Source organism: Oryza sativa, chromosome 7 (genome assembly GCF_034140825.1).
Source record: "Oryza sativa Japonica Group chromosome 7, ASM3414082v1".
NCBI classification, from domain to species: domain Eukaryota; kingdom Viridiplantae; phylum Streptophyta; class Magnoliopsida; order Poales; family Poaceae; genus Oryza; species Oryza sativa.
Genome location: NC_089041.1, coordinates 13,963,250 through 13,986,276, shown reverse-complemented (window position 1 = coordinate 13,986,276; position 23,027 = coordinate 13,963,250). Strand labels below are relative to the sequence as shown.

Genomic DNA, 23,027 nt, shown 5'->3' with positions numbered 1-23,027 from the left:
TTTATCCCTTGTAGTACTATGCCGTTTGCCCCTTCGACTTGTCCATTGCTTTGAGGGTGAGAGACCGAGGCGAAGCATATTTTGACTCCTAAGCCGATGCAGTAATCTTGGAAGTCGGCGCTGATGAATTGGGAGCCGTTGTCGGTTATGATGCGGTGCGGTAGTCCGTATCTGCAAAATATCCCTTTGATAAACTTGATGGCTTTATCGGCCTTGATTTCTCCAGTGGGTGATGCTTCGATCCCTTTGGTGAACTTGTCGATTGCCACAAATAGGAATTTGTAGCCGCCTTGTCCTCGTGGGAATGGCCCAAGTATGTCTAGCCCCCAGCACGAGAACGGCCAAGTCAGAGGGATTGTTTGAAGCGCTTGTGCAGGTAGCTTTGTGTGTTTGCTGTGAAATTGACAGGCTTCACATCGCTGGACCATGTCGCATGCATCTTTGAGGGCTGTTGGCCAGAAAAATCCTTGTCGAAAGGCTTTGCCGACCAATGTCCGTCCGGCGGCGTGTGCCCCGCATATGCCTTCATGTATGTCGAGGAGGAGTTGTCTGCCGTCGTCGGTAGAGACGCACTTGAGATGTATCCCGTTTGGCGCTCTTTTGTATAAATCGTTGCCGATCATACAGTAGATTTTTGCTTTACGGGTTATTTTCTCGGCCTCTATGTCGTCTTCGGGTAACTCCTCGCTATTGATGAATTTGATTAGCGGGGTGCACCAGTCATCCGTTGTTTCAATGTCAGCCACGGTGCGTTCTGCCTCGATGACCTCCGAGCTGATGTCGGGGGTGCTTGGGACGAATTCGCCGCTGACTTCTTTTACGGAGGGTTTCGTCAGGTCGTCGAGAAAGGTGCCGGGCTCGAGCGGTTCTCGTCTGGATGCGCGTCAGGCTAGGTCGTCTGGCTCGACGTTATCCTTGCGGTAGACGTGTCGGACCTCGATCCCGTCGAACCTCTTCTCGAGCTTCCTGACTTCTGCAAGGTACTTGGATAACTCGGGGTTAGAGCATTTGTAGTCTTTGTGCACCTGGTTCGCGACTAGCTCAGAGTTCCCTTTGACGATTAGTCGCTTGGCCCCAAGTGCGGCTGCGGTTCGTATCCCGGCGAGTAGTCCTTCGTATTCTGCAGTGTTGTTGGTTGCCCTGAAGTTGAGGTGGATTGCGTGTTTGAATTGATCTCCGGATGGAGATGTTAAGATAAATCCAGCCCCTGCTCCTTGGCTTTTGAGTGCACCATCGAACGCCATTATCCATGTCTTATTGTCGCCTTGGTTATCTGACTTGTTATCTAGCATGGTCCAATCGGCCACGAAATCGGCGAGTACCTGAGATTTAATGGTTGTTCGCGGCACGAAGTGGACATCAAATTGGCTTAGCTCGACTACCCATTTCACGATGCGGCCGACAACGTCTTTGTTTCTCACGACTTCGCCAAGAGGGAAGGAGGAAACAATTGTGACTCTGTGGGCTTGAAAGTAGTGGCGTAGCTTCCTTGATGTCATGATGACTGCGTAGAGCAGTTTTTGAATCTGTGGATATCTTGTCTTTGTGTCATGGAGAGCTTCGCTGACGTAATAGACTGGTCGGTGTACTTTCTCTCGCTCGACGACAATGACAGTGCTAACGGAGTGTGGCGTAGCGGCAATATAAAGAAATAATTCTTCATTAGGTTGGGGAGCAACAAGTACAGGTGGGTTTGATAGGTAGCGCTTGAGTGCAATAAATGCCTCTTCGGCTTCCTGCGTCCATACAAATTTGTCTTGTTTCTTCAACAAGGCGAAAAAAGGTTGTCCTCGTTCTCCCATCCTGGCGACGAATCTGCTTAACGCTGCCATGCATCCGGTTAGCTTCTGTACTTCCTTGAGTCTTGTGGGCGACTTCATGTTCTTGATTGCTTTGATCTTCTCGGGATTTGCCTCTATTCCTCTGCCAGAAACAAGGAATCCGAGTAGCTTCCCGACGGTACTCCAAACGTGCACTTCTCTGGATTGAGCATGAGACGATATCGTCGGACGTTGTCGAACGTTTCCCGGAGGTCATCAATCAATGAGTTGCTTGTCTTGGTTTTGACAACGATGTCGTCGACGTATGCTTCGACATTGTTGCCAAGCTGATTGCTAAGTGCGCCCTGGACCGTGCGTTGGAAAGTATTGCCAGCTGTTATCAATCCGAAGGGCATTTTAACGTAGCAAAATACTCCGAACGGGGTGATGAACGCTGTTTTCTCCTCGTCCTCCTTCGCCATGCTGATTTGGTGGTAGCCAGAGTAAGCGTCGAGGAAGCTTAATAGTTCGCATCCGGCTGTTGAATCCACCAGTTGGTCTATTCGAGGGAGAGGGAAGTGATCCATGGGGCACGCCTTGTTGAGGTCTGTGAAGTCGACGCACATTCTCCATTTACCATTGGCTTTCCGCACCACAACTGGATTGGCAAGCCACTCTGGATGGAGTACTTCCCTGATGAAGCCAGCTTTGAGAAGTTTGTCGAGCTCTTCTCGTATGGCTTGTTTTCGATCTGGTGCAAATCTCCGCAGTCTTTGCTTGACTGGCTTAGCATCGGGTCGCACCATGAGTTTGTGCTCAATCACCTCCCTGGGGACCCCCGGCATGTCGGACGGTTGCCAAGCGAACACGTCGGCATTGTCGCGGAGGAAGGTGATGAGCGCGAGTTCCTATTTCTCATCTAGTGTAGCCCCGATTTTGACAGTCTTGTCGGGGTTAGCACTAGAGAGCGGAACGATCTTGATGGCACCGTCCGGCTTCGGCGTCTTGTTTGGCTTGCTCACTTTCTTGGGTGGCTCAGACGTGGCGGGTGGAGTGGGCGTTTGCTCGACCATGTCGAGGCTTCGCTTGTCGCATTGCACCGCCAGTTTTGCGTTCCCTTGAATAGTGATTGTTCCCTTCGGTCCCGGCATCTTGAGCACTTGATATGCGTAGTGGGATGCGGCCATGAACTTCGCAAGTGCAGTTCTCCCGCTGATGGCGTTGTAAGCTGTATCGAATTCAGCGACATCGAAGGTGATCTGCTCTGTTCGGAAGTTGTTGGCTTGGCCAAAGGTTACAGGCAACGTAATCTTGCCCAAAGGTCTGGATGATGATTGGGGAGTAATCCCATGGAAAGGTTGATCAGTTGGCGTCAACTCACTTTGTGGGATTCCCATTGCATCCAGAGTGCTGGCAAAAAGGAGGTTGATCGAGCTGCCTCCGTCAATGAGGACTCGTGCTACCTTGATGTTCCGAATAGGGGGTTCGACCACAATCGGATATCGTCCCGGGATAACTGCGGTCTTGGGATGGTCTACTTCCGAGAACTCCATCTTCTGGTCAGACCACTTTATCCTGGGTGCAGCTCCCTGCCATGTCGAACAAACTTCACGCTCCACTTTCTTGTATTCTCGCTTGGAGGAGTACGTCGTGGAACCGCCGAAGATGTGCGAAACATGGAGGTCAGAGTCTGGGTATGCGGAGTCCGTTTCGTGAGGAGGCGACTCCTCGTTCTTCTCGACAACGCGTACTCGCTTACCTTTTTCAAACGCCATGTGCTTCTCGAGTGACTTTTTGAAAACAAGGCAATCCTCTAGAGAATGTCTATCTGTTTTGTGTATGGGGCACCATGATTTCTTTGTGTCGCTGCCTTGTGGGTCCGGGCGCTTGGGAGGGTTCGCGTACTCTACTGCAAGGACTTCCGCTTGAGCTTTCCTTTTCCCATTTTTGCGGTTTTTCTTCTTGCTCGACTCAGATGTGTCTGCGGCTGACTTTTTCTCTCCCCCAGTCTTCGACTTATCGTTCTTGCGTCTTAGTGCGTCGTCGACGTGGCCGCATCTTTCAACGATCTCGAATAGACTTTGAGTAGTTGTGATATGCCTTGTTGCCAACTCCTGGGTAGTGTAGCGATCTCTGACGCCAGACTTGAAGGCGCAAATTACAGAAGCGTCGGTGATCTCGGGGATGGTATTCCTGCACTCGTTAAAGCGCCGAACGTATTCCCTCAAAGATTCACCTGAGTTCTGTGTTAACGTGTGAAGATCGTCTTCGATCGCGTGGTGCTTGTATGTTCCTTGGAAGTTGGCGACAAACTGCTGCCACAGGTCTGCCCACGAAGAAATTGAGTAGGGGGGGAGATGCATCAGCCACGATCGTGCAGATCCCTTCAACGCGGTTGGTAAATAGTTTGCCAACGCGTTGTCATCTGCTCTAGCGGCATAAAGCACTGTCGAGTAGACTTGAAGGAATTCTTCTGGGTCGGTGCTCCCATCATACTTTTCAATAGCTCTGGGTCGAAATCTCTCAGGCCATCGGACATCACGTAGGGAACGACCGAAAGCCCTGCACCCAGCGCTCGGAGTGGTGGGTTGTCGGTGGTCGCGTGACCTTCGTGGATGTCGGTCTGACGATGAAGAGGACGCGGAGGATGACGATGATGACGATGGGTCGCTTGGTTCCGGCGTGCGATTACGAGGGTGACGACCTGGATCTCGGGAATCTTGTCTTCGTCTCTCGTTGTTGTCTCGACGCCGATCTCCTCCATCTTCATCGTTACGGCGACGGCCGTGACTAGTGTTGTCTGGCCCTCGCCGATCACGATCATCGTGGTCTCGGTTCTCGTTTGGGCGACTTCCTCGATCATGGCGTTGTGAGGAGACATGATGCCGAGAGCGGTTCGCTTCATCCCGTGTGCGTCGTGCTTCTCGGCGCCCGTTGATTTGATCTCGAAGGTCACCCGTGCCACGAGGTGGGGGGGTAGCTCGTTGAGGTGATTCTCTATGTTCTGGAATTTCACCGTTAGCATCGCCGATGGGTGATCGGTTTTGTTGCGCCGCGGTGGCAGCTTCTTCGAACGCGTTGCTGAGGTTAGCCACCGATGCCCGTAGTCGTTCCGTCCAACGCTCGAGGTCGTTGTTCAGAACAGGATCGTATGGTGTTTCCCTCAATATGGCTTGAACAGCCCTGATATGTTGGGCTGGGGTGGTCGATTGTTCTGCTGTCTCCGCGTTTGCTTATGCTAACGTGCCAACGTCATCGATGGCCAACACCTCCCGCGCCACGTCTGATGTCGATGACCCATAGTCTTCGAGGAGATGTAAAACAGATGGTTCTTGGGGATTGAGATCGATTACCCCAACGAATCGATCTGGGGCCGGAGTCGCTCCTTGTTCCCTGTCGTTATCCCGGACGGGGATGTATGACTTAGAAGCCGGAGTTCTCATGGCGCTGAGTAGAACCTTGCAATTTGAGAGGTCGTGATTCTTTGTCTTATGTATAGGACAATAGACGCTCCGAGTTGAAGAAGTGCGTTGAATTCCACGTTCTTTGCAGGCGCGGATTTCAGCACAAGCGTTAGCAAATGCCCAGCAATCTTGAAGAGTATGTTTCTTCTTTTTATGGATAGGGCACCAAGACTTGATAGTTTCGGAAGTCATCTTTGCTGGCCCGTGGTTTGTGTCGGAGGGACAAGGCCTGGCCGCATCAGAATCCTTCACGAACTTGGATGTAGTCATTAATCCGCTTTCCGTTTCAACGGGTGGATTTTTCGACGTAGAGGCATCTTGGTTCGTAGCCACCGCGTTCTCGTTTCTGGTCATTGGGGGACCGGTTGAGATTGGCATTGTGGTGTAAACCGAGTAAATGATTTCACCGACTTGAGTCCATACCAGCATGATTGTGGGAAGAACTTGATCGGAGCTGGTGTTGATGTTGTTGTCGACGAAGCTTGATGGCATAGTAGTAGAACCTTGAATACCAAGTTCCCCTACCTGGCGCACCACTGTCGACGGGGGATACCCGTAGACCGGATATAGAGGGTATTGGGGTACGCCGGTATAAGGATCTACGTAATACGACATCTAGCAAACAAAAGATGAGAATTATACTGGTTCAGACCCCTTGATAGGTAATAGCCCTAATCCAGTTGATATGGGATTATATGGTGGAAAACACGATGTACACAGGAAAAGACGGAACACGGGGGATTCGGCGAGATCGTAGTCAAGATGATTCGACTAGCTCTCGTCGACTTGGCTCCTTGCAGGCTCCGACTTCGCAGGCTGTATGGGTTGTGTTGGCTCTGAGATTCGATGATCTATGCCCTCCCCGGGGGGTCCCTTTTATACCGTTGGTTGGGCGTTATCCGAGTAGGACTCGAATATACCAGACCTGATACGATACGTAGGTAACCCAATTCTTGTCCGAGAAGGTCTCTCCTTGTCTGTTGTCTTTACGAAAAGTTTCCTTAGGTGCTAAAGGATTTGTCCGTGTACACGTGGATATGCCTTGTCGATATGTGACGTATGTCGTGGGGTAGAGGGTATGCCTAACCCGTAACCCTGACAGGTTGGGCCTTCATGGGCCCAAGCCCATAGGTTTCCTAACACTCCCCGTTGGGCACTCACCTCGTGATGTCTATGCCTCATCAAAACTCCACAAAAACCTAGTGGGAAAAATTTGGAGAAAGAGTACATAGCATACGCTTGCAATGTCGCACGGATTGCCTCATTAAAAACCTTGATAAGAAACTACTGGGAAAACTTATCCAAGGGAAAAAGAGTACAATTCACCCAATTCTTCGTTCAATCTTTCTAGATTGATTTTGGGTACTTGATTTTCTATATCAAGATTCTGAAATGAGTTAGCGAAATTCTCCCCCTGAATTTTGCATTTCTCTAAGTTTCATTATTCCGATTTCTTGGGCACACCTATTCAAGGGAACATGTAAATAATGAGTTAGTGGATGAATCTGCAAGACTTCCACATGACTTAGTTCGTTGCTTCTATGCAATTCATGTACATAGAAGAGCTTGAGGTTTCATATGCTTAGTGAGTTTGCTTCTCACATAACTCATTTGCATATGTGCGACATATGCTGCTTTAATTTCATAAATGGTGGGGGTTGAGATAGTTTTCAAATCGCGATTGCTGTCGCGGGTAACCATCTCTCAAAACCATGCCGAGGCTCTGAACAATTCAACGATGCTTAGTTTGGTTTAGTTCATTTAGCCAAGTATTCATGTGCTGCTATGACACTCGTGTTTAGGAATTCCGTCCCATTTTGGCGATAATAGACTATTCCAAAGCTATGCACCATGAACATTCCTAAGTGCAGTTGGACTGATGTACTAGACTTCCATCTGTCGCATGCCTTTAGCTGCAAGCGTAAGCATGATTTGGATTCAGCCAAATATTTCAAATCAAACTCAAATTCAAAACGAACGAGTTTGTTTTATTCAATTCTTTTCTGGTTTATTTTATTCTTTTATATTGGTTCGGGACCTAGTACTTCTTCATGTACTATTATGCAAGTGTCCGATCCAAACTCCTGAAATGCGTTCATTGATTCTATTTTCAATGCTTATCAATCATTCAGGTTGAGTTCTTCATTTCAACTTCTAGTTCATTAATTCCATTCAACTCCTGGTTAACTGCCAACGAGTTTTGTTGTCTAAAAGAGACATTGCCCATGATAGGTCTCATTGCCAATTTCTACTGGTTGTATGAGACTTTATGCGAGTATCCATGGATATACGAGGATATGCATTTTTCATATGCTTCTTCTTCTTTTTCTTGCTTAATACTTCTTAATGTGGGCATGTACCAGCGTTAGTGTGCACTCCAACAGCTAGTTTTCTTCCTTGATGGGAAGGTGCGGTACGCCTATTCGGAGGTTCCGTACCGTTTGCCGGATCTCAACTGGCTCCCCTTCTATTCGGTGGGGTACCTTTTGTGACTTTGAGTATGATAGTCCCTCTTGCCCTGTTTTCACCAGACGTCTCCGGTTACTTTAGGGGCATGAGGAACCGGAGTTTCTTGTCCAATTCTATTTGTTCGAGGCCTCTAGACAAGACGAGGGGTACCTTTACTTTCTTCGGTATCACCCTCCTTCGGTGCATTTCATTCATGCAACTTAGTCAAACTCTTCGAAATCACAAAAGTATTTACAAAGTGATTTGGCAGTTTTAATTCTTTATGCAAACTGCATTCACTAGTGCGGTGCAACATGCATTAGTCCCTTTCTAGTATCATATTTCCTGACATTTCCTATCTAGGGGTTCGTTCTCTCCCCCTAAATGACTGGAAATAATTCTTATTTGTCAAGGAATTTAGGCTTCATAACTATCTCCGTAAAAGGTTTCCGACCTTCGGAGAGAGCCTTTTGCAACGCATTATGATAGTGGGATATGTACATAAACCAAAAAGATGCAATAGCACTAGTTGTAGGATGGATGTTCATGCCGATGGTCTGAATTTTCTTTCAGAGTCCGCAACTTTGAGGACTACATGTCCTTTTCTACTGCAGGTATTACAACAATGATATAGCAAATATTGCAATTCATAGCTTATACTTGATCTGTTCATGCGGATATTTGGTAATTCGTGCTGTCAATTCACCAATCATTAAATGCAATGCTATCATTGTCCTCGCGGACTTCTAAAGATGATTTAGTGAGTTCAATTGGTGTTCACGTGATCTTGCTGTATTAGTCTTGGCAAAGACATGGTGTCTAAGAGACACTGGATGTTTGCTACTTCGGAAGCGCATTTATCCATACAGTACCAAATGGGAGCCACATATATTCTTCGCAATCCAGTTCAGGGATGCTAGAACTATATGCAGTTTATGCATTGATCTCATGTCGGTGCATACTGGCACACAAATCTTCATGATTTAGGAAAATTATGCATATATGTGCTATGATCATACGAGTTGTAATGTTCATTCTTATAATTCTAAGACCAAAATGGCTGAAAATCCGTTACTAAAAGGTGTAGCCCAAATCATCACACTTTTAGAGAGTTCAGCGGGGTTGACGGACAATAGATACTTCTATAAAGTGCATCATTTGTTCCATAGGTAATATGACCGTGGCACTTTCTAGGCCGACAAAATCAGTTGCTGCTGCTTGCAACGATCATAATATTTTCAGTTCTATGGGTCTGAAAATACCTCTTTCTCTTTAAAGTGTTATTTGTGGTTATGCGGACCACAATTCATTTTTTCTTTTATGTTTGGGTGCTACACAAAATTTAAAGCATTATAACTATGTGCTAGAAAGGAGCAACAAAATAGTAAATGCCTTAAATATGCTATTTTATACTGGAAATAATTCTCTATTGCAGGGAAAATGTGTGCTCTACTTGGGAAAGAACCATTTCTTCGATGCAATGCTATATTCAAAAAAATTGCAACAATTGATGACGAAGTATATTGATTCAACGAAGTATTCCAATACATCGGATTCAATTAACTTCATAGCGAGCTTCTTGCTCAACAGCTATGGCATTCTGACATAAATTTCAGGGCTGATCCTGTCTAGCATAGGAGATTATATGTCCATAGTCATAAAAATAGGCTAGGAGCTCTCCCCCTCAATTCATGATGAGTGTGCTATTAGGATTGTCCTTTTCTTTTCATGTTCATAGATTTTTCACCTTGACATGTGTTCTACTCCCCCTTGTCCTCTTTTTTCATTGAGGTAAGTACACCGAGCTAGCTACTCGTGTTGAATTCATTATCAACTGTGCTAGGTAGTTTGGGAAGACAATGTTCTTCTAACGAACACTATCTCGAATGATACGCAATTCTATTATCAACTAGTTAGGCATACTTCTTGTATGTGCACCAGTGATGCTTGCGTGCGACTTTCGTCGCGTTCGGGTAAAACATCAAGAGTTTCATAGTATTCGGTGCAAATTCGGTGCACCGGATTACCGTACTCTCTGGGTCATTTGCTCAGTGAATCATAGTCGAAAAAATACCCAATCTTGCTCATAGTACTTACTCTACAAGAGATAGGGTTTGCACCATTATCTTCTAAGCTGCTTCTTCCGTGCAGTCAAAAGAGTACCAACGCACTTATCCATCTAGCATACTCATTCCTTAGAGTAGCTTGGAGGCACCGATGAGAGATTGAAGTGCTTGATCAATCCCGTCGAATAAGTGAATAAGGCGCTATGTTTTAATGATGTCATGGAGCTGCAAGGTCCGATATAATTTCGACATTGAGTGCATATGTCAGAGATCCGGCGAACTTCTAGTTCGCGATGCAAGTCATCTTCGGATATTCAAAAATATGCGCAAATTAAATGCAGGTAAAATGCACAAGTGTTGCAATATAATGGCACACACAATTCCCGCAAATAATTCCAATATATACTATGCGATTCTATACATTTTACCGCAACGATATTAATTAAAAGTAATAAAGCATCACAAATAATCAATAATCGTAAATGCGATAAATAAATTTCATAATCATAAACATCAGCAATAAAAAGGTACCTGCAAAGTCGAGGTCAAAAGTCAATGTCCGTGGTCCCTTCTTATGCGAGAATATGATTTTGGTGATATTTGCAAATTCCGAATGCCACTCAAAAAAATATCCCAAATACAGAGGGTTATTTGTGTGTTTTATGGAAAATTCAGGGTTTAAAATTCAAATATTCCAATGCAGAGGAACATGCACTTAATTTCCAAAAACAGCAAGGGTTTATGCAAAATCTCAGGATTCTTTCCTTTTCTTTTTCTTTCCCCCTTTTTTTTCTTTCTTTCCATATCTTCTTCCTCTTTCCTTTTGCTCCCTTCCTTCATGTGATGGTGCTACTTGCCATGTGTGGCCGCCGGCCGGTGATGGCGCGCCTGTGCGGCGGCGGCGCGGCCAGGCGGCGGGGTGGCACGATGCAGCGCGGCCAGCCGGGGTGGCGGCGCGGCGCGACCAGGCGGCGGGATGCGGAGCGGCGAGGCGGCGAGGTGGCCCCGTGCGGTGAGGCCAGCCGGGGCGGCCGCGCGGCGAGGAGCGGCCAGGCGGCGAGAAGGCCCGTCGAGGCGCAACCAGGCGGCCCGGCGGCGGGATGGCCTGGTGCGACGTGGTCGGGGCGTGGCCGGCCGGTGAGGCCGTTTGTCACACCCTGAAGTTCTTTTCCAAGCCTAATTTGAATTTATAATCCACCAGAGAAAATATCGGTGTAAAAGCAAGAGAAAACCCTAATAAATTAATGCAAATAATAATCGGACTTGGCAAGTGGAATTTTTCTGGAGTTCTACATGTCGAAATACGCTAACAAGATTTTTAGTGGAATTTTCAGAGCTCTAGAAATAATTTTAACCAATTAAAATTGAGCACAAGTAATATTTAATCCCTGGAAAATCCATTTTCCTTTTTCTTTCGTTTTCTTTTCTCTTTTTCCTTCGAATGGGCCGCCGGCCCATTCTCCTTTTCCTCCCCCTCTCTCCCTGCTGGGCCAGCCGAAGGCCGAGGCCCAGCTGAGCCGTGCCAAGCCAGCCACCCGCCTCCTCTCCCCTGGGGTCGCCGACAGGTGGGGCCCACCTGTCGGGCCCGTCCCCTTCCTCCAGCCGGAGCCGCCGCGCCCTCAACCGCCGCCGCGCCCCGCTCCCGCGCCTCCCGGGCCACGTCGCCCACGTCGCCCTCGCGCCCGCGTTCCCCCCACCCACTTCCCCATCTCTCCCGCTCGCGCCCGCGCCCGAGATGGCCGGGATTCAAATTTCGAATCCCGCCTCTCTCTCCTCCTCCACTCCCCACGTCGGCCGGCGATTCCCGCCTCTACCGGCCACGTCCGAGCTCCTCCTCCCTTATTTAAGCTCCACCGCCACCCCCTCTCTCTTTTTCCCCATCTCGCCGAGCTTTCCCGTGCCCTCTAACACCCTAGCGCCGTCGCCCCGCTCTCCGCCACTGCTGCCGCCGCTCCGGTCGCCGCTAGCCGCCGCTAGCCGCCGTGCTGAGCCGCGCCATTGACGCCGTCGCGTTCACCGTCGTGCGGGCCGTCCCGTCCACCCCTTCCCTGCCGGAATCCGCCGTCGGAACTCTCCCCGCGACGTGCGCCGGTGAGCACCGCCATGGCCGCCGCCTTCGGCCGGCGTCCTCGCCCTCTCCCTTTTGCCTCTCTCCCTCTAATCCCTCCTTTTCGATTTCTTAGGTGATCCCGGAGCTCGTCCCGCTAACGCCGCCGCCCTCTGTCGCTCGCCGTCGTTGGTCGTCGTCGGTGAGGTCCCCTTCCCCTCCCTCTCTCTCTCCCGCGCCGCTAGCCGCCGCGTAACCGCATCGCCGCCGCTTCGCCGCCCGCGTCGCCGCGATGCCGCCGCTCTCCGCCGCTGGTCGGTCGCCACCGGTCGCCGTCTCGCGCCGCCGCCGCATGCGCGCCGCGCCGCCGTGCGCCATGGCCGCCGGGCCGGCTTGAGCCGTGCCCGCGCGTGCCGGCCGCGAGCCCCCCCTTCCCCGCCGTCCGATCTACCCAGGGACGTCGGTTCGGCTGCCGCGTGGCCGCCGCGTGGCCGCCGCGTGGCCGCCGCGTGGTCGCCGCGTGTGCGCCACATCGGTGCCGCGTGTGCGCCACGTGGTACGCCGCTTCTTCCCGGTCCGTGGACCCGGTCCGCCGTGGACTGCCCTCCTCGGGTCACCGCCATGTGGGGCCCGCATGTCGGCGCAGCCCCTCTCTCTCCTCGGGATTTATTTATTGCGCAATAATTCAATTAAGGATTTTTCTGTTTATAGTAAAAACACAGTAAATCTTCTAAAATTCATAACTAATTCATCCGAGCCCCGTTTAAGCCCATTGAAGTCTTAGTAAATCAAGAAAAATGTGTAGAATCTATTAAAAATGGTTTTGATCTCTGTTTCGGTAGTCTTATAGCCTGTTTGTATTGTTTGCTTTGTATGTCGCTTAGATTCCGGCTCTCCCGACGCTCCGGTTTACCTTGAAATAGTCGCTGAAGTTCCTCCAGCTATAGAGCAAGGCAAGTCATGCTTGTCACTTGAACATGTTGATCCTATATTGCAAATGCTCTATTGTTTCCCTTCAAATTCTGCATTGTTTTATAATATTACTATGGGATGCTTACCTACTGTCATAGCCATGCCATCTTGTACCATGTTCCTTTATTAACTTGGGATGTAACATGACTAGAGATTGGACTAGGGAATGTTTAGCTTTGCTTAGTTCAACTAGCACACAATGAGGGACTACATTAATCAGATTCTAGTTATGATGTTGGTTAATGCTCACCGCTCCGGTGTTGGTTAATTAAAATATATTAAATGGTGGGCCGTGGGTGCATGGTTTTGATGGTCGCGCCCATGGCAATTAAGGACCGGTTTGCGGTAAACCCTGGGAGAATTCCTCGTACTTACCACAAGCCAGCATGGGCAACGGCTGGGCTTGTAGTGTAGCTTTCCTCTAGCCGACGCATCCAGGCAAGGGTGGGCGTGATGGAGTTTGGATGGGCCCTACGACGGCCTATGCGGCTTCCGGATTCACCTAGGCACGAGAGGGGACTGCCCGTTGCCTTGCGAGGAGTGGGGATGAAACCTGAGGTGTGGTGTGCTTGGTTAGAGGGGGTTATGCGAAGGGTCCTGTCACGGCCTCTTTCCGGTATGTCGTGGTGGCATGTCGGCGCACGGAAACGTGTTGTGGGGCTATGTCTTGTGGGTACAGTTGTACACCTCTAATCAGAGTAAAACTATTCAAATAGCCGTGCCCGCGGTTATGGGCGGTCAACCAGATTCACCGTGATTAGACTCACTCTAGATTAGTCTAATGGAATTGAATAATATAGGTGGATGGTTGGGCCTGTTGCAATGTGGTTTAGCGTTGGACAGTGGATGGCTAATATTGTTTAATTATTACAACTGTTTTACTGCTTTCAACTTCTGTTTATAAATGCTCGCTTTATGCAAATGAACCATTATAGCTATCCCTTGATAATTCCCTGCATCATACCCCCATTCCGGTATGACTTGCAGAGTACAGTGGGTAGTACTCAGCCTTGCTCTATTTTCCCCAAACCCCAGAATTCGAGTATGCGTCAGATGGTGGTTTCTCCGAGGAGTAGGCTCGTCCGTGCCGTCGAGGATGCCTGTGGAGTGGTGTTCCCGCTGCAGACCAAGTCAAGACTTTTATAATGTTTGTAAGACGTGGATCTGTATGTCAACTTTGTCGTTTGTGTACCCCGGCCGGTCCTGGACGGGGATTTTAATGCACATTCTGCTTGGAATTCTATTTGGTAATTTCTGGGCGTGACAAGTTGGTATCAGAGCCGACCTTGACCGTAGGACAAGCCAAATGAAAAAACCTAAGAGCCCACTGAATCCTTTTGATTCCATATGTTCTTTGCAATGGATTTGTTCTGGGAAAATTGGGATCTGTTCTTGTGGTGCAAGGGAAAATTTTGGTCGCTCTTTTAAGTAGGGTTTGCCAAATCAGGTCAGTCTAGGGTTTTAGTAAAATTACTTCAAATTTATTCGACAGTCAATCAGGATTTGATGGGAGGAATGCATTAGGTCCTAACTCAGGAATATGGGTCGCAAGGTATTTATGCTCTTATTATTATTAGTATGTATCTAATTTTCTCATTATTTTATTGCTATGTGAGTTCGTCTTATTTATTCGCCTTCATGCAAAAATGATCTATGCATAAAATTCCGCTCTTATTAGCTTATTTTATTTGAGTCTTTTACTGTTTCATTTAAATTGGATTTGAGCATGCATTGATCCTACCCCTTTGTCTTCTCTAGATGGCCGATCACCCACCCAATCACCGCGGAGAAGCCATGGATGACTTTGTGGCAGAGTTGGCTCGCATGACACTGGTGGTGGGCTACCCCAATGTGCCCGAGTATTCGACTGTTCTGCCGCTCAGTGGTGAGTTCCCTCACCGTGTTCGCCCGGAGGTTCATGGCTATGTGGGTACCTGTCTCGCTAACATGGTGGTTGAGGCATCCGGAGGCACAGCAGATCACACCTGTCAGGAGGCAGCATAGCTGATGATGGCCAGACTACGGAAGCGCCACAACTACATCTTCTGCAACACGGCGTACCGTTTTCACCCTCGTCGAGCAAGTGGCGATGACGTCAGCACCTTCCGTCCGACAGCCGGCGAGAACGACACCACCTTTGGTCACATGTGTGCCGTGATGAGGGGTATGGACAGGATGCACTCGGATCTACGCAAGGCGTCCAAGGCCTTGAATGACGGGAAGCTCGTGAGGATCATAGCTCTGAAGGATGAAATCGCGCGCCTGAAGAAGGAGAATGCGCAGTTGAAGGGTCTCCCCATTCCCGGAGGAGTCCGGATCCGCAACACGCCCCGCAAGTCGACGACGGCACCCGTGCGCATTCAGCTTGCGCCTAGGAACCCACCTCCGCCTGCACCTCCAGCAGCTCCTCCAGTTCCGCCCGCAGTTTCAGAAGTTCCCACAGCTCCTGCAGCTCCAGCTCCAGTCCCAGCTCCTGTCCCAGTGTCAGCTCCCACGTCCGCTCTCTCCTTCGCTCCTGCATCAGCCGTCAGGGGTCCAGCCAGTGGTAACGGGGGTTGGTTGCCTGCTACTCCCAGTGGCAGCCACGACCACAGCAGTAGCAGTTCCAGTGGCTCGGAGCCGGGCAGCGGCGAGATGTCACGCCCGGAAATTCACTAGTAATTTCCGAACTAATTTGTGCATAAAATCCTCGTCCAGGAATCAGCCGAGGTACACAAACTGACAATTTAATATACAAATCCATCTTAATAATAACGTTACATACTTACAAAGAAAAGAAAACAGCAGCGGAATTAACGGTCTAGCGATGGCTTCAGCTCCACTCTCACAGGCAGCTCAACTGGGGTATAAGCCAAACGTCTTCTCCTTCTGGATCCTTTATCTTCAACTGAGGTTTGATGATTATTGCAAGAATGAGCATATGACATACTCAACAAGCCACACAGCAAATATGCAAGTGCACAAGGATACCAAAGGATGGCATAATATAGGCTCATTTGCGAAAGCAGCATTTAGCAAAGAGTTAAGAGTAGTAAAACAGTAGAGTAATTAATTAAAAATTTTAATCAACACTGAACAGCACACCCATGCTGCACAGGCCCAACCATCCTGAACAACCATACCCGGCTGTACAGATCTAACTCCAAACCAGGAGCTAAGCAAATTATTACCAAGTATAACATCCATAATTATTGTGAGAGGTGTGAGACTAATCACGAAAAACATTGCTCAACCCGCCCATAACCGCGGGCACGGCTATTCGAATAGTTTTACTCTGGCCAGAGGTGTACCACTGTACCCACAAGACACAACCCCACATCATGTCACCATGTGCCTCAATACCACCACGGTACCTCGGAAAGGAGTTGTGACAATACCCCTTGCACAACATAATCCATTACAGCGCACCTTTCCTGGATCATAATCACCCCCTCAAAAACCAGAGGCATGGACTCCCCAGCGACCCCCGTGGACTTCTCGCCACTTCTCAGTCTGGCGCACTATAATGAATCACGCTACACAAAAGATAAAGCCGTTGCCCACGCTGGCTTGTGGTTGGCACGATAAATGTTTCACAACAGTAGCTCGCGAACCGGTCCTTAATTGTCATGAGCACGACTCTCAAAACCATGTGCTCACAACCCACCATTATCAAGTTTTAGTTGGCAAGTAATTAATTAACCAATCACGATTGACCATCGTGAACTATCATTAAGCCATCCTTAAATAATAGTGAGTCATAAGTTATCCCAATAGTGTGCTAATGTTTCTAAGCATGGCTAAGCAATCATAACTAATATCTAGCTGAACCAATATATAAAGCCCAACTAGTCAAGTTATAATAACCCAAGGTATCAAGGAATAAAGTAATCAATGCAAATTGGCCATAACAAAGGAATAAGTTCACACCACCCGGTGACATTCGAAAATAAATGCACAGTTGAAATAAATAGAGAATTTAAATATAGGATCAACATGCTCAAAGGATTGTGTTTAGGATCTGTGTGACTTGCCTTGCAATAATCGGTCTTCAAGTAATCTTCTTGATCACTTCCGACGCACTCACGAACCTTCGCAACGACGGAAACGACAAGCTAACACGCAAAACGAAGAAAAAGACTAATAAAAACCAAATAAACAGTACATATAAAGTAAACAAACATGTAGATCATGATTTTAGATGAATTTAGCAACTTGAACCACTCAAAACCGAGTTACGATGATTTAGTTATGAATTTCCGAAGATTTAATCTATTAGAAAAACAGGAAAAAGAAAAACGATGATGACGTCATGATGACCTCATCAATGGCCGGACCAAGATGGCGACCTCGCCGGAGATTGGATGGTCGGCTGCGACTTTGGAGGACATGAACACGTAGAGGACGACGAGACGAACCCAACGATACTCACCCTCGTGCCAAACGACGACCGACGACGGCCGGCGACGAGGAGGCGACGGCGGCGGCTCGGTTGACCGGCGGCGACGGGACTCCGGTGACCGGCGACAGCGGGGAGAGAGCGGCCGGGCTTCTCCACACCTCGGCGCACCTTACGGCGGTGACGGCGACCGGCGGCGACGACGGAGGCGGCGGCGCGACGCGGATGGAGCTCGGCCGGCGACGGCGGTTTGCTTGGCGGCGGTGGCGACGGAGCTACGGAGCACGGAAGAGGACGGGAGAGGGGGCAAACGAAAGAGGAGGACTAGGGGGTCCTATTTATAGCCTTGGATTGAAGAGATCGGACTCCTCCCGCAAGAAATCGATCCGGGAAATCAAAAACTCGGTTTTGGAGATAAACTCGAAAACGAGTTTGATTCGGATAAGATACTCAACGATTTGCTCCGATTTTTGGGGGTAAAGATAGAGGAGGATAAGAGGAGTATTTCCCCTCAACTAATTTTGGAAATACACGAGATAAAAGGCCGGATTTGGAGGGGAAAACCGCGGCTATACAGGTACTGTGCGGCTGGCTCGGGCTCTGTCTCCAGCCGGCTGGAGATTGAAGATGACACTGTAGCAGGGAGGCAAACTAGACTTTTGGCTGGGCTTCTACTTCTTGGCCCGATTGAAAAAGGGACACAAAGCAGACTTTGGAGGAGGGATAAGGCCAGCCGAAAGGAAGGGAGAATGGGCCGAGGACAGAAGCTGAACTTTTCCTATTTCGGCCCGAAAAGGAGAAGGGGATTTTAAATACTTTTCCAATTAAATTAATCACTGAAATGCTCTTTGTAAGATTAAAAATTAGGAATTGAGCTCCGAAAAATCCGAGAATATTCCAGAGAGTATAATTAACCATGGAGAATTTAATAAAAATTAAATCCATCCATGCTTTATATTTAGGAAATTTTATTTCCCACATTTAACTTCACTTGTAAATTAATGAACATTTAATATAAATTCTATTATTAATTTATTAAATAATTTATAAATCCTGAAACGAAAATCAGGATGTGACACGAGACGTATTTGCCAGAGTCCAGGAGCCACTCAGAGGGACCTGGCGACGAGCAGGAGGACGCCTTCGACTCCACCGACCGCAGGAGCCGTTCCGAGCATTAGGCTCGTTTTCCCCTAGTTTATCGACTGCTTAGTATTTGTCTGTTAGTTTGAGTGTTTAGGTCTGTTCGCTTGGGGGTCAATCGACGGTCGATATCATGTGCCGATGATATGGCTGTCATAATAAGGATTTGCTTGCTGTTTAAGTGTTTTAATTCAAATCAGAACAATTGCAGTTTAAATTCCTGTATAATAAAGCTTAGTTCCTGAGCATCTGTTTTTCTTCTTCCCCCCCCCCCCCCGTCTGCTCTTCCTCCAGATGGTCTACACCAGGAATGGTAGCCGTACAACAGGCGAGGGCAGCAACGGCGAAGAGCGCACCGACGGTGTGCATCCCAACAGCAACTCCGGCAATGGTCCGCCACCGCTCCCCAAAAATCTGACCCTTGCCCAAGTAATGGCTCATCAGACTCAGATGATGGCAGCCATGATGCAGCAGATGCACCAGAGGATGCAGCAGCAAGCCGAGCAGCAGCAGCAGCAGTTTGGTCCCCCTCGCCCTCAGTCCAAGTTGCCGGAGTTCTTACGTGTCAGGCCACCCACCTTCTCCAGTACCACCAACCCTATGGAGGCAAACGACTGGCTCCACGCTATAGAGAAGAAGCTCAATCTCCTACAGTACAATGATCAGGAGAAGGTTGCTTTCGCTACACACCAGCTCCAGGGTCCCGCGTCAGCTTGGTGGGACAATCACATGGCCACCCGCCCGCTAGGCACGGAAGTCACTTGGGCGGAGTTCTGTCGCAGCTTCAGGAAGGCGCAGGTGCCTGACGGGGTTGTGGCACAGAAGAAGAGGGAGTTCCGGGCACTCCACCAGGGCAACAGGACAGTGATAAAGTATCTCCATGAGTTCAATCGCCTAGCGCGATATGCACCGGAGGATGTCCGTACTGACGCCGAGAAGCAGGAGAAATTCCTAGCAGGCCTGGATGACGAGCTGACCAACCAGCTGATCTCTGGAGACTACGCCGATTTTGAGAAGCTGGTTGACAAAGCGATCCGTCAGGAGGATCAGCGCAACAAAATGGACAGGAAGAGAAAGGCAGCGCAATTCCGGTCCAACCAAGGAAGCCACCCGTGACCGCGCGTCACTTCCGGACAGCAGAGTGGACCTACCACCATGATCGTCCGCCAGCACCGCCCTTTCAACTCGAGCAACTTCCACCATGGCACCAGTGGCAGCCAGAACCACCATGGAGGTCAGCCCAATCGCAGTGCAGCTCCGCGCCCACCAATGGCACCAGCACAGTCAGCTCCATCTGCGCAAGTCAAGAAGGAGACTGGAACAAAGCCAGGGTCCTGCTTCAACTGTGGCGAGCTTGGCCACTTCGCTGACAAATGCCCGAAGCCAAGGCGTGCTGGGCCAAGGTTTGTCTAGGCTCGTGTCAACCACGCGTCCGCAGAGGAGGCGCAAGCAGCACCAGAGGTCGTACTGGGTACGTTTTCTGTCAACTCAGTCCCTGCTACAGTACTTTTTGATTCTGGTGCAACACATTCTTTCATTTCAAAGAAGTTTGTGGGGATGCATGGGTTAAGAAAAGAAGAGCTTAGTACACCAATGAGGGTTCATACCCCAGGAAATAGTTCAACCTCGGTCAGTTATAGCCCTTCAGTGCTAATAGAAATTCAAAGATCACCATTTCTAGCCAACCTTATCCTTCTCGAATCCAAAGACTTAGATGTCATTCTTGGGATGGATTGGCTGACCAAGTTCAAGAGAGTCATTGATTGTGCGAATCGCACAGTCACCTTGACCAATGAGAAGGGAGAAACCGTGGTGTACAAGTCACCGGCCTCACCAAAGCAGAGAATCTCCTTAAACCAGATTGAAGTGGAGGAACCTGTGACCACCGAGCAGAAGAGTTCGCCGAAATTGGAGGATATCCCCATAGTCTGCGAGTATCCCGAAGTGTTCCCTGAAGATCTCACTACTATGCCACCCAAGAGAGAATTTGAATTCCGGATTGATTTGGCACCAGGAACTGCCCCAATTTACAAGAGGCCGTAGAGAATGGCAGCCAACGAGCTAGCAGAGGTCAAGAAGCAGGTTGATGAGCAGCTGCAGAAAGGGTACACTCGACCAAGTACTTCACCTTGGGGTGCTCCGGTCATTTTTGTGGAGAAGAAGGATAAAGCAAAGAGGATGTGCGTCGATTATCGCGCACTCAATGAGGTCACAATCAAGAACAAATATCCTTTGCCACGGATTGATGATTTGTTCAACCAACTAAAGGGGGCTAAAGTGTTCTCTAAAATCGACCTGCGATCAGGTTATCACTAGTTGAGAATTCGGGAAGAGGATATTCCCAAGACGGCCTTCACCACTCGATATGGGTTGTACGAGTGCATGGTTATGTCTTTCGGACTTACCAACGCACCTGCATTCTTCATGAATCTGATGAACAAAGTGTTCATGGAATTTCTGGACAAGTTTGTTGTGGTATTCATCGACGACATTCTTATCTATTCAAAGTCCGAAGAAGAACATGAGCAACATCTCCGTCTGGTACTCGAGAAGTTGAAGGAGCACCAATTATATGCCAAGTTCAGCAAGTTTGACTTTTGGCTGTTGGAGGTCAAATTCTTGGGTCACGTCATTACAGCTCAGGGCGTGGCAGTCGATCCATCGAATGTGGAGTCAGTTACCAAGTGGACCCCACCTAAGACCGTGTCATAGATTAGAAGTTTTCTTGGACTCGCGGGTTATTATCGTCGGTTCATTGAAAATTTCTCAAGCATTGCCAGACCTATGACCCAGTTGCTTAAGAAAGATGAGAAATTTAAATGGACAGCTGAGTTTGACAAGAGTTTTGAGGAGCTCAAGAAGAAATTAGTATCCGCTCCAGTTCTGATTCTGCCCGACCAAAGAAAAGACTTCCAAGTCTATTGCGACGCGTCCCGCCACGGACTCGGATGTGTTTTAGTGCAAGAGGTGTCACGTCCTGATAAATTCATCCCGAAATAAAAATCATTTTCTAAAAGGAATAATAGAATTAATTAAAATTCAAAAAGAAATTGGCAAACACTAAAATACGTACAAGAAAAATTCAAATGTGGCCCGGAGAATTTTTGTTAAATTCTCCTTGGTCTAAAAGGAGCCCTCAAATTTTACTTGAATTTTCAGAGCACCGGAAATAATTATTAAGCAACAAAAACAATTATCAGAGTTTATTAAAAAGAAAAACCTAAAAATAACCCTCTCCTTCCCTTTGGGCCAAGTCTGGCCCAAGGTTTCTCCCCTCTCCCTCTTGGCCCGCGGCCGAAGTCCCTCTCTCCTCCCTCTCTTTCTCTCCCTCTCCTTCTCTCCCTCCTTCTCTTGGGCCTCCTCTTCCCCTCCCAGACCACTCCCTCCTCTCCTCCTCCTTCTGGGCCGCCCCATCCCCTCCCTCCTTCCCGCCCGGCCCAAGCCGCGCCACCCAGCCACCTGGCCCACGCCGAGCCGCTCCCCGCACGCGCGCAGCACATGCGATCGTCTTCCTCCCCCAGCCGGCCTCTTCTCTCTCCCGTGCAAACCTAGCGCCGTTCCTCCTCCAAATCCGCCCCATTCAAGCTGGCTCTTTCCAAATTAATTGGGGGGTTTTAATCCCCATTGAATCCTCTTCAATTCCCCCCAATTTCCCCCTTGAATCGTGCCCCCAATCGCCGGGAACGCCCGCGCCAACTCCGGCCGCCTTTTCCGCCGCCGTTCCGACCTCCCCCGCGGCCGGCTCCCTCCCCTCTCCTATAAAATGGAACCCCCTCACCCCGTTCTCTCGTTTTAGCCCCCCTCCCTTGATCTCCCGTGGTCCCTAGCCACCTCCCCGCTGTTGCCCTTCTCTTTCCCCCGCGCCGGGCGCCTCCAGCCGCCTCTCCCTCCTCGACCGTGCACCGGCCGGCCGTGCCGTCGCCTTCCCCGGCGTCGCAGCCGCCTCCTCTCCCCCGGCCTGCCCTCTGATTCGTCCGGAGACCACCGTCGTGCCGCGCCGGCCTCTCCATCCTCCTCGCCGGAATTTCCCCGGTCGACCGCGTCGCCGTCTTCTCCGGCATCGCAGCGGCAAGGTCGTCCTCAGCATCGCTTTCCCTTCATCCAAACCCCTCCGCGGTCCCTCGTCGTCGCCTCCGTTCGTTCTCGTCGTCGATGTCCCGTCGGTCGCCCGGCTCGTCGTCTCACGGCGCCGCCTCCGTCATCGTCATCGCTGCGGCGTGTCCCACGCCGTCCTCACCTCCGTGCAGCTGCTGCCGGCTGCCCTCGTCGCCTCCTCGCCGGCCCCGGTCGTCGTCGTCGTCGTCCTCTCGTTGTTCCCGGTCGTCGTGGCGTTCGTCCCTCCGTCAAGCCGATCGCGTTCGCCGCCCGCGTTTCGTCAAGTGTGCAGCAGCCCCGTCGTCGTCTTCGTCCTCAGCTCCGCGTCGTCAAGCCTCGTGCTGGCCGCGTCTCGCCTTCGTCCAAGGATCGCCGCTGAAGTCGTCCCCTCGCCGTTCGTCTCCGTCGTTCCCGGCCGTCTCCGCCGCGCCCGTTCGTCGTTGTCGTTCCCACGCCTCGTCGCGTGGTGGTAAGGATTCCTCTCCCTCGCTGCCCCGTCCTCGTCCTTTCGGTGTCGCCCGTGCCCGTTGTGCGGTTGTCGGCCCCGGTACCCGTGTATCGGTGTCGGCAGTCGTTCGCTTGTGCGTGTGGTGACCGTGTTAGTGTGTCCGCTCGGTAGCCGCGTGGTTTCCACGTGTGCAGCCCGTGTGGTGT

General features: G+C 49.8%; 2 protein-coding genes and 1 long non-coding RNA gene across 3 annotated transcripts; 1 reads left to right on the top strand and 2 right to left on the bottom strand.

The window, feature by feature from the left end:
* Positions 1-884: 884 nt before the first annotated feature.
* Positions 885-4,785, bottom strand: LOC136357413 (uncharacterized). Its single transcript, XM_066312668.1, has 5 exons — positions 4,257-4,785; positions 3,142-4,086; positions 2,783-2,919; positions 1,964-2,668; positions 885-1,322 (listed from the first exon to the last, which is right to left on the bottom strand). Exons 1-5 carry the CDS (start codon positions 4,783-4,785, stop codon positions 885-887), a joined length of 2,754 nt encoding a protein of 917 aa, XP_066168765.1.
* A 10,622-nt stretch (positions 4,786-15,407) lies between these two features.
* LOC136357342 (uncharacterized) lies at positions 15,408-17,775 on the bottom strand. The gene is made up of 3 exons (XR_010742617.1): positions 17,169-17,775; positions 16,771-16,851; positions 15,408-15,644 (listed from the first exon to the last, which is right to left on the bottom strand). It is a non-coding gene; the product is annotated as an uncharacterized lncRNA (long non-coding RNA).
* A 797-nt stretch (positions 17,776-18,572) lies between these two features.
* On the top strand, positions 18,573-19,394 carry LOC136357412 (uncharacterized). The gene has a single exon (XM_066312667.1). It carries the CDS (start codon positions 18,573-18,575, stop codon positions 19,392-19,394), a length of 822 nt encoding a protein of 273 aa, XP_066168764.1.
* The last annotated feature ends 3,633 nt before the right edge of the window (positions 19,395-23,027 follow it).